Source organism: Mercenaria mercenaria, chromosome 12 (genome assembly GCF_021730395.1).
Source record: "Mercenaria mercenaria strain notata chromosome 12, MADL_Memer_1, whole genome shotgun sequence".
Taxonomy (NCBI): domain Eukaryota; kingdom Metazoa; phylum Mollusca; class Bivalvia; order Venerida; family Veneridae; genus Mercenaria; species Mercenaria mercenaria.
Genome location: NC_069372.1, coordinates 26,998,785 through 27,011,208, shown reverse-complemented (window position 1 = coordinate 27,011,208; position 12,424 = coordinate 26,998,785). Strand labels below are relative to the sequence as shown.

Below are 12,424 nucleotides of genomic sequence, written 5' to 3'. Positions count from 1 at the left end.
GTGTCTAGTTGTGGAAGATGCTGGTCATATCCTATAAGTAAGTGGCTACCAAGGCTTGACACAAATAATCATTAGATATGATACATTAGTGCTAGATTTTCTCAGTGCATTTACTTCTGGGGCATTGTAACATGTTCCAAAGGTCTTTCATGCCTCTCAGATAACCTGGACATTCTGCTAGCTATCCAACATGCCTCTTTAAGGTAAGATGTAAGTTGTAGAAGACTCTTGCTACAGGAACTTACATAATCTGTTATAAGATTCTTTCACTGGTTTCAGGTGCAGATGGTCTCGAGGGTAACTGTTTAGGCGGTTACGAGGCTCCAGCCGAGTAACCGCTTAAACAGTTACCCAAGAGCCGGATATTCCCATCTGCACCTACAGCCAGTGATAGAATCTTTTTCTTGCATACCATATTCAACAAAGAAGAGTAAAAAATAAATTCAAACAAATGATTTTCTTATAGCACTTTCTTCTTATAGTAGCGTATTAACAAAGCGCGGGAACTTTACGCCCATAAACAGGAAGTACATCATGACGTTACAGAGACGAAAACACCTTAAGAGTTTCGGTTTTGTTTTATCATCTGCAATGAAACGTTATGTTATTTCCTTAAAATAAAGTTTTTTGAATTGAAAAATATATTATAAGGAACAAAGAGGAACTATCAAGGTATATAATTTTTATCCCGTTTTACGAAAAACATTGTTATTACTACACACCTCTTCAGTACATATGTAGTTCGTTATACGTCATTTACAGCACGAGAGTCATCCCCCCGGGGTGTAAGATGGAGTTTTCCAGCACCGGTGAAATCACCAGAAATCCCCGTCTGGTATGCAAGAAAGTATATTCTGTTGTTTTGCACTTACCGTAACCTCTTGTACCTCAGCCATGAAAAATTCCCAATATTTCAGTTACTCTGATGAAAACAAAGTGAAGTAGATGTAATGGATATGTGCTTAAATTTTGTAATTCAGGGGAGGGAATTCATCATGCTATGGAAGGAGGAAAGTTAGCTGCCCAATTTCTAGATGAGGTCATCGCCCATGGCAACTATGACAAAGAGGTCATGTCTATTTACCATGACAGATGGATGAAACTGTTCGGATATGATTTCAAATGGTATTTCTTTGTTCATTTTTTAGCTTGTAAAAGCTTTGCATGTGAGCAAGGTCTCTCAGGAACTACTGGACAGAATTTTATCAAATTTTACACTAATCTTTGTTATCTTTGAATGACAACTCTTGAAATGACCATGTACCATATCTCTGAGTAAATTTTTACAAAACTAAGGTTTTTTTAAGATAGAACGTTAGTGGAAATATCAGCAACATATGCATTGAATGCTTTGAAATCTATCAATTCTTTAGGTACATCAAATGACCATACATTTTAACAAAATTCTTCTGGTTTTTGTTGAGCCCGCTTGCGGTGAGCTGGACTCAGTCGTCACTTTTGGCGGGTCGGTGTATGTGCGTGAGTCCGTGCGTCCGTCCGTGCGTCCATGTGTCCTTCCGATTTTGTCCATAACTTTGACATGCATGGACCAATCTTGTTTATATCTGGCATGAATGTTTATCTCAATGAGAAGGAGTGTCATGCGCAAACCCCATGTTTCTATCTCAAAGGTCAAGGTCATAGTGGAGGTCAAATGTCAAATTGAAGTTTGTCTGGAGCATTTCTTCTTCATGCACGGTGCGATTTTGATGTAGTTTTGCATGAATGTTCACCATTATGACACAGAGCAAGAATCAGGTCCCTAGGTCTAAGGTCAAGGTCACACTTGACAGCTGGTGGGCTCAACATTCTGCCCGTGGGCATACTTGTTTTTCATATTCAGAAAATATTGGTAAAGCTTTTGTATGTTAAGATTTCATGTTTAGAATGGGTAGTTGATGAAAGTCACCACCTGAAATGGATGGATAACTTATTTCCAGTTAAGCCTACAGCAGATGTCATATCTAATGATGCTGTTTTATATTATATTATATTATATTTTATTACATGACTGTATTTTTTTGTTTCTCTGATTGGCTGAAAATGGTTCGAAAAGTAATGAGTACATATCATATCAACCTATCTTGGGTTATAAATAGTACGATGATAAAAATAGATCGAAGTAGGTGCTTGGAAAACCAATATCAACCTGATTTGGTCTAAATTTATTCCTTATTTCTTTATTAAAGATACAATTGTAATAACAAGACTGACTATACATCTGTTCATGTAATAAAACAATTATTGACTTTTTCATAGGTTGATATCAGGATTTATCAACCCCAAAAAGTTTTATTCACCAAGCCGAAAATATCAGGATTTATCAACCCTCAAAAAGTTATACTCACCGAGCCAAAGGCTCGATGAATATAACTTTTTGAGGGTTGATAAATCCTGATATCAACCTATGAAAAAGTTGATAATTGTATAATATTATATTATATTATATTATATTACATGACTGTATTCTATAGTTTCTCTGATTGGCTGAAAACGGTTCAAAAAGTAATGAGTACATATCATATCAACTTATCTTGGGTTATAAAGAGTACGAAAATAAAAATAGATCGAAGTAGGTGCTTGGAAAATCAATATCAACCTGATTTGGTCTAAATTTATTCCTTTTTTCTTTATTAAAGATACAATTGTAATAACAAGACTGACTATACATTTATTCATGTAATAAAACAATTATTGACTTTCATAGGTTGATATCAGGATTTATCAACCGTCAAAAAGTTATATTCAATTCGCCTATGAAAAAGTCAATAATTGTATAATATTATATTATATTACCGTATATTGTATTAGGTTCTGTGCTATTTTATATAATGAATGAGATGCTATTTAATCTAATGATGCTGTTTTATATTAGTATCAGTGCTATTTTTATATAATGATGTTTTATATTAGGTTCAGTGCAATTTTATCTAATGATGCTGTTTTATATTAGTGTCAGTGCAATTTTATCTAATGATGCTGTTTTATATTAGTGTCAGTGCAATTTTATCTAATGATGCTGTTTTATATTAGGTTCAGTGCAATTTTATCTGATGATGCTGTTTTATTAGCTCACCTGTCACATAGTGACAAGGTGAGCTTTTGTGATCACCCTTCGTCCGTGGTCTGTGCGTCCGTGCATGCGTGTGTCAACAATTTCTTGTCTGCACAATAGCGGTTTCATTTATGATTTTATTTTAACCAAACTTGCACACAACTTGTATCACCATAAGATCTCGGTTCCTTTCTTGAACTGGCCAGATCCCATTATGGGTTTCAGAGTTATGGCCCCTGAAAGGGCCAAAATTAGCTATTTTGACCTTGTCTGCACAATAGCAGCTTTATTATGTCTCCCCCAGGAGACATATTGTTTTTGCCCTGTCCGTCCGTCCGTCCGTACGTCACACTTCATTTTCGAGCAATAACTGGAGAACCATTTGACCTAGAACCTTCAAACTTCATAGGGTTGTAGGGCTGCTGGAGTAGACGACCCCTATTGTTTTTGGGGTCACTCCATCAAAGGTCAAGGTCACAGGGGCCTGAACATTGAAAACCATTTCCGATCAATAACTAGAGAACCACTTGACCCAGAATGTTGAAACTTCATAGGATGATTGGTCATGAAGAGTAGATGACCCCTATTGATTTTTGGGTCACTCCGTCAAAGGTCAAGGTCACAGAGGTCTGAACATTGAAAACCATTTCCGATCAATAACTAGAGAACCACTTGACCAAGAATGTTGAAACTTGATATGATGATTGGTTATGAAGAGTAGATGACCTCTATTGATTTTGGGGTCACTCCGTCAAAGGTCAAGGTCACAGAGGTCTGAACATTGAAAACCATTTCCGATCAATAACTAGAGAACCACTTGACCGAGAATGTTGAAACTTCATAGGATGATTGGTCATGAAGAGTAGATGACCCATATTGATTTTGGGGTCACTCCATCAAAGGTCAAGGTCACAGGGGCCTGAACATTGAAAACCATTTCCAATCAATAACTAGAGAACCACCTGACCCAGAATGTTGAAACTTGATATGATGATTGGTCATAAAGAGTAGATGACCCTTATTGATTATGGGATCACTCCGTCAAAGGTCAAGGTCACAGGGGCCTGAACATTGAAAACCATTTCTGATCAATAACTAGAGAACCACTTTACTCAGAATGTTGAAACTTCATAGGATGATTGTACATGCAAAGTAGATGACCCCTATCGATTTTGGGGTCACACCATTAAAGGTCAAGGTCACAGGGGCCTGAACATTGAAAACAATTTCCGGTCAGTAACTTGAGAACCACTTGACCCAGAATGTTGAAACTTAATAGGATGATTGGTAATAAAGAGTAGATGACCCCTAAAGATTTTGGGGTCACTCTGTGAAAGGTCAAGGTCATAGGGGCCCGGACATTGAAAACCATTTCCAGTCAGTAACTTGAGAACCACTTGACCCAGAATGATGAAACTTCGTAGGATGATTGGTCATGCAGAGTAGATGAACCCTAACGATTTTAGGGTCACTCTGTTAAAGGTCAAGGCCACAGGGGCCTGAACATGGAAAACCATTTCCAATCAATAACTTGAGAACCTCTCGACCCAGAATGTTGAAACTTCATAGGATGATTGTCCATGCAGAGTAAATGACCCTTATCGTTTTTGGGGTCACTCCGTTAAAGGTCAAGGTCACAGGGGCCTGAACATTGATAACCAGTTCTGATCAATAACTTGAGAACCACTTGACCCAGAATGTTGAAACTTCATAGGATGATTGAACATGCAGAGTAGATGACCCCTATTGATTTTGGGGTCAGTCTATTAAAGGTCAAGGTCACAGTGGCCTGTTCATGTAAAATCATTTTTTGGAAATAACTTGAGAACCACTTGACCTACAATGTTGAAACTTAATAGGATGATTGGACATGCAGAGTAGATGACCCCTGTTTATTTTGAGGTCACTTGATCAAAGGTCAAGGTCACAGGAGACTGAACAGTGACTTGAGAACCACTAGGCCACGAGTGTTGAAATTTAGCGGGATGACTGGACATGCCAAGTAGATGATCCCTATTGCAGCCAACCATCAGTGTCTCTTTGACTTTCGCTCCTGACCCCTATTGACTTCTTGCCTATAGGACTTTGCATTGGGGGAGACATGCGCTTTTTTACAAAAGCATTTTCTAGTTTATGATTTGATTTTTACCAAACTGGCACACAACTTGTATCACCATAAGATCTTGGTTCCTTTCTTGAACTGGCCAGATTCCGTTATGGGTTCCAGAATTATGGCCCCTGAAAGGGCCAGAATTAGATATTTTGACCTTGTCTGCACAATAGCAGCTTCATTTATGATTTTATTTTAACCAAACTTGCACACAGCTTGTATCACCATAAGATCTTGGTTCCTTATTTAACTTGGCGAGATTCCTTTATGGGTTTTAGAGTTATGGCCCCTGAAAGGGCCAAAATTAGCTATTTTGACCTTGTCTGCACAATAGCAGCTTCATTTATGATTTGAATTTAATCAAACTTGCACAAAACTTATGTCACCATAAGATCTCAGTTCCTTTCTTGAACCGGCTAGATCCCATAATGGGTTCTATAGTTATGGCCCCTGAAAGGGCCAAAATTAGCTATTTTGACCTTATCTGCACAATAGCAGCTTCATTTATGATTTGATTTTAACCAAACTTGCACGCAACTTGTATCACCACAAGATCTTGGTTCCTTTCTTGAAGTGGCCAAATTCCATTATGGGTTCCAGAGTTATGGCCCCTTAAAGGTCCCAAATCGGCTATTTTGGCTTTTGCAGCCATATAGAGACTTCATTTATGGTTTTATTTGATACAAACTTCCAAAATATCTTCAACAACAATAAATCTTAGATTCCATGACAAATCAGATCCAATCGTAGGTTCCAGAGTTATTTTATATCTGATTACCTCCCCTGATTGTAATCAAAATGGATTTATATCAGTAAGTACTTATAGGACTTATTTGAAATTTCATAGTTGTCATTAGTTGGACTGAGACAATCAGGGTAGATAACTATGGACTGATTTTATGTCAAATTACCTCCCTTTATTTCAGATTAAAATGGGTATATCTCCGTAACTAATGAAGATACTGATCTGAAATTTCATTTATGTCAACAGATTTATTTGGCAGAGCCTTCTTTTGTTCACTTACAATATTTTTTTTTTAATTACTTCCCTTTTACGTTACTATAAATAGCTTATTTTTAGTAACTTTTTAATTATTGGCCGTAGGGAAAAACGGAGACCACTTTTCTGTGGTACAACATGAAAGGTACCTCCAATTTTTAGGTGCATTTTGACATATCTGTACCTTGTAAGAATTGTTTTTTTCTTTTTGGTTAAATTTCTTCCCTTTGTTGTTCCTGTCCTTTGGACTTAAATATTTTTACTGAGGACCTTCTTGTCCTCAAGTGCAATGATAACAGGTGAGCGATATAGGGCCATCATGGCCCTCTTGTATTAGGGTCAGTGCTATTTTATCTAATGATGCTGTTTTATATTTGGGTCAGTGCAATTTTATCTAATGATGCTGTTTTATATTAGGGTCAGTGCAATTTTATCTAATGATGCTGTTTTATATTAGGTTCAGTGCAATTTTATCTAATGATGCTGTTTTATATTAGTGTCAGTGCAATTTTATCTAATGATGCTGTTTTATATTGGGTCATTGCAATTTTTTTATCAAATGATGCTGTTTTATATTAGGTTCTGTGCTATTTTATATAATGAATGAGATGCTATTTAATCTAATGATGCTGTTTTATATTAGGTTCAGTGCAATTTTATCTAATGATGCTGTTTTATATTAGTGTCAGTGCTATTTTATCTAATAATGCTGTTGTATATTAGGGTCAGTGCAGTTTTATCTAATGATGCTGTTTTATATTAGTGTCAGTGCAATTTTATTTAATGATGCTGTTTTATATTAGTGTCAGTGCAATTTTATTTAATGATGCTGTTTTATATTGGGTCATTGCTATTTTTTTATCAAATCATGCTGTTTTATATTAGGTTCAGTGCAATTTTATCTAATGATGCAGTTTTATATTAGTGTCAGTGCAATTTTATCTAATGATGCAGTTTTATATTAGTGTCAGTGCAATTTTATCAAATCATGCTGTTTTATATTAGGTTCGGTGCAATTTTATCTAATGATTCTGTTTTATATTAGGGTCAGTGCAATTTTATCTAATGATGCTGTTTTATATTAGGTTCAGTGCAATCTTATCTAATGATGCTGTTTTATATTAGGGTCAGTGCAATTTTATCTAATGATGCTGTTTTATATTAGGGTCAGTGCAATTTTATCTAATGATGCTGTTTTATATTAGTGTCAGTGCAATTTTATCTAATGATGCTGTTTTATATTAGTGTCAGTGCAATTTATCTAATGATGCAGTTTTATATTAGGTTCAGTGCAATTTTATCTAATGATGCTGTTTTATATTAGGGTCAGTGCAATTTATCTAATGTGCAGTTTTATATAAGGTTCAGTGCAATTTTATCTAATGATGCTGTTTTATATTAGGTTCGGTGCAATTTTATCTAATGATGCAGTTTTATATTAGGTTCAATGCAATTTTATCTAATGATGCCGTTTTATCTAATTATGCCGTTTTATATTAGGTTCAGTACAATTTTATCTAATGATGCAGTTTTATATTAGGCTCAGTGCAATATGATGCTGTTTTATATTAGGTTCAGTGCAATTTTATCTAATGATGCAGTTTTATATTAGGTTCAGTGCAATTTTATCTAATGATGCAGTTTTATATTAGGTTCAGTGCAATTTATCTAATGATGCTGTTTTATATTAGGTTCAGTGCAATTTTATCTAATTATGCAGTTTTATATTAGGTTCAGTGCAATTTTATCTAATTATGCAGTTTTATATTAGGTTCAGTGCAATTTTATCAAATGATGCTGTTTTATATTAGGTTCAGTGCAATTTTATCAAATGATGCTGTTTTATATTAGGTTCAGTGCAATTTTATCTAATGATGCTGTTTTATATTAGGTTCAGTGCAATTTTATCTAATGATGCTGTTTTATATTAGGTTCAGTGCAATTTTATCTAATGATGCTGTTTTATATTAGGTTCAGTGCAATTTTATCTAATGATGCTGTTTTATATTAGGTTCAGTGCAATTTTATCTAATGATGCTGTTTTATATTAGGTTCAGTGCAATTTTATCTAATGATGCTGTTTTATATTAGGGTCAGTGCAATTTTATCTAATGATGCTGTTTTATATTAGTGTCAGTGCAATTTTATTTAATGATGCTGTTTTATATTAGTGTCAGTGCAATTTTATTTAATGATGCTGTTTTATATTGGGTCATTGCTATTTTTTTATCAAATCATGCTGTTTTATATTAGGTTCAGTGCAATTTTATCTAATGATGCAGTTTTATATTAGTGTCAGTGCAATTTTATCTAATGATGCAGTTTTATATTAGTGTCAGTGCAATCTTATCTAATGATGCTGTTTTATATTAGGTTCGGTGCAATTTTATCTAATGATGCAGTTTTATATTAGGGTCAGTGCAATTTTATCTAATGATGCTGTTTTATATTAGGTTCAGTGCAATCTTATCTAATGATGCTGTTTTATATTAGGGTCGGTGCAATTTTATCTAATGATGCTGTTTTATATTAGGGTCGGTGCAATTTTATCTAATGATGCTGTTTTATATTAGTGTCAGTGCAATTTTATCTAATGATGCTGTTTTATATTAGGGTCGGTGCAATTTTATCTAATGATGCTGTTTTATATTAGGTTCGGTGCAATTTTATCTAATGATGCTGTTTTATATTAGGGTCGGTTCAATTTTATCTAATGTGCAGTTTTATATAAGGTTCAGTGCAATTTTATCTAATGATGCTGTTTTATATTAGGTTCGGTGCAATTTTATCTAATGATGCAGTTTTATATTAGGTTCAATGCAATTTTATCTAATGATGCCGTTTTATCTAATTATGCCGTTTTATATTAGGTTCAGTACAATTTTATCTAATGATGCAGTTTTATATTAGGCTCTGTGCAATATGATGCTGTTTTATATTAGGTTCAGTGCAATTTTATCTAATGATGCAGTTTTATATTAGGTTCAGTGCAATTTTATCTAATGATGCAGTTTTATATTAGGTTCAGTGCAATTTATCTAATGATGCTGTTTTATATTAGGTTCAGTGCAATTTTATCTAATGATGCAGTTTTATATTAGGTTCAGTGCAATTTTATCTAATGATGCTGTTTTATATTAGGTTCAGTGCAATTTTATCTAATGATGCTGTTTTATATTAGGTTCAGTGCAATTTTATCTAATGATGCTGTTTTATATTAGGTTCAGTGCAATTTTATCAAATGATGCTGTTTTATATTAGGTTCGGTGCAATTTTATCAAATGATGCTGTTTTATATTAGGTTCGGTGCAATTTTATCAAATGATGCTGTTTTATATTAGGTTCGGTGCAATTTTATCTAATGATGCTGTTTTATATTAGTGTCAGTGCAATTTTATCTAATGATGCAGTTTTATATTAGGTTCAGTGCAATTTTATCAAATGATGCTGTTTTATATTAGGTTCAGTGCAATTTTATCAAATGATGCTGTTTTATATTAGGTTCAGTGCAATTTTATCAAATGATGCTGTTTTATATTAGGTTCAGTGCAATTTTATCAAATGATGCTGTTTTATATTAGGTTCAGTGCAATTTTATCAAATGATGCTGTTTTATATTAGGTTCAGTGCAATTTTATCAAATGATGCTGTTTTATATTAGTGTCAGTGCAATTTTATCAAATGATGCTGTTTTATATTAGGTTCAGTGCAATTTTATCAAATGATGCTGTTTTATATTAGGTTCAGTGCAATTTTATCAAATGATGCTGTTTTATATTAGGTTCAGTGCAATTTTATCAAATGATGCTGTTTTATATTAGGTTCAGTGCAATTTTATCTAATGATGCTGTTTTATATTAGGTTCAGTGCAATTTTATCTAATGATGCTGTTTTATATTAGGTTCAGTGCAATTTTATCAAATGATGCTGTTTTATATTAGGTTCAGTGCAATTTTATCAAATGATGCTGTTTTATATTAGGTTCAGTGCAATTTTATCAAATGATGCTGTTTTATATTAGGTTCAGTGCAATTTTATCTAATGATGCTGTTTTATATTAGGTTCAGTGCAATTTTATCAAATGATGCTGTTTTATATTAGGTTCAGTGCAATTTTATCAAATGATGCTGTTTTATATTAGGTTCAGTGCAGTTTTATCAAATGATGCTGTTTTATATTAGGTTCAGTGCAGTTTTATCAAATGATGCTGTTTTATATTAGTGTCAGTGCAATTTTATCTAATGATGCTGTTTTATATTAGTGTCAGTGCAATTTTATCTAATGATGCTGTTTTATATTAGGTTCAGTGCAATTTTATCAAATGATGCTGTTTTATATTAGGTTCAGTGCAGTTTTATCAAATGATGCTGTTTTATATTAGTGTCAGTGCAATTTTATCTAATGATGCTGTTTTATATTAGGTTCAGTGCAGTTTTATCAAATGATGCTGTTTTATATTAGGTTCAGTGCAGTTTTATCAAATGATGCTGTTTTATATTAGGTTCAGTGCAGTTTTATCAAATGATGCTGTTTTATATTAGTGTCAGTGCAATTTTATCTAATGATGCTGTTTTATATTAGGTTCAGTGCAGTTTTATCAAATGATGCTGTTTTATATTAGGTTCAGTGCAATTTTATCTAATGATGCTGTTGTATATTTAGGTGTTTACTATTCTGTCAAACAGTATTACTGTATTTCAGGTCAATGATATTTTGTCAGATGACATATCGATTCCCAATTTTGCTGGATGCTGCTACAGCTGCTGTACAGAGAAAGGGAGATAAAATGCTCCTGAAATGGGCTGATATCATGACAGGTAAATGTGCTTTAGATAAAATAAAACATCTACAACTCTCAGACTGAATTAGATAAAACATACTTACTAGGACAAGAGTCCAAGGTTATAAACATCTGTTTGGTTGGTTCTCAGCTCAGTCTTTAAAATGATCAGTTAAAAAGCTGCATTCTGACACAGGTGTTGGGGCCTCCATGGCAGAGTGGTTAAGATCGCTGACTTTAAACCACTTGCCTCTCACCAATGTGGGTTTGAGTATTGATTACATGACTGAAAATGGGAAAATCCATCATGAGGAGTGTTTGTTTAGAGTGCAATATTCGTTTGTTCATTATTCATTCCTTTGTCTGTTCTTCCCATCCTTCCTTCCTGTGTGCATGCATTAGTTTTTCCCTAAAACCTTCATTCATGCTTTCCTTCGTTCCTTACTGCATATGTGTGTTCATTTGTCCTGTCCTTCTTTCATGCATTTCTGCATTCATTAATACTGTAATATGTCATAAGCTTATTGCGGATACAATGTACATCATTTAAATGCAGTATGTTTTTATTCATTTCAGGACGTGTACCGAAGATCAACATGTTAAAGCCAGAATTTTCCTTTACAATAACATTTGAACTTATTTTGCTGATAATGAAAAGATTATTAGGGAAACCTGCAAAAATACAGAAAGGTGACTGATGAGATTATTGGGAAAACCTAAAAAAATAGACTGATGAGATTATTGGGAAAACCTAAAAAAATAGACTGATGAGATTATTGGGAAAACCTAAAAAAATAGACTGATGAGATTATTAGGATTACCAATAAAAATACAGTAAACTGTCTGATAATCTTTACTTGGGAAATCCTTTAAAAATACAGAAAACTGATTGATAAATTATTATTGGGAGAACCTACAGAAAATGGACTAGTAAGATTATTTGGGAAAACTGTAAAAATACAAAAAAACTGTCAGATAATATTTAATTGGGAAAACCTTTAGAAATACAGAAAACTCATTGACAATATTATTGAGAAAATCTTTAAAAATAAAATACAGACTTTTGAATAATAACATTATTGGGGGAAACCTTTAAAGATACAGAAAGGGGATTGAGAATATTTTTGGGAAAACCTTTAAAAATACAGAAATCTGACTGGTAAGGTAACAAGGAAAATATTTAGAAATCCAAAATTTTTACTGATATTAAGTTTCTATAATATCTTGTAGAAATCCTTTCATGTACATTTTTTTGCAGTCGGGGTTTTTCAAATTTAAAAACAAAGGTTTATGATCTTTGACAAGAGAATGCTTGGACTTGTGGTTGTCTTATTGTTTATTGTCAGTAGATGATGCCTGCTATGGTACATCAATTTTAAGACTGGATGTTACCAATCACCTTCGTGTCATAATGGAGAGCATATATGTTTTAGAAACTTCTATTTTTTAACATATCTTTGTATACTTTTTAGCTCATCT

The 12,424-nt window shown here is 33.4% G+C and overlaps 1 protein-coding gene across 1 annotated transcript in view; it reads left to right on the top strand.

The window, feature by feature from the left end:
* LOC128547291 (conditioned medium factor receptor 1-like) overlaps positions 1-12,184 on the top strand; it is a 33,174-nt gene extending 20,990 nt beyond the window's left edge. The window contains exons 9-11 of the mRNA XM_053519522.1: positions 981-1,125; positions 10,867-10,982; positions 11,522-12,184. Of these exons, the coding sequence (XP_053375497.1) occupies positions 981-1,125; positions 10,867-10,982; positions 11,522-11,643 (383 nt within the window). The 3' untranslated portion in view covers positions 11,644-12,184. The remainder of the gene's footprint in view (positions 1-980; positions 1,126-10,866; positions 10,983-11,521) is intronic.
* Positions 12,185-12,424: the final 240 nt, after the last annotated feature.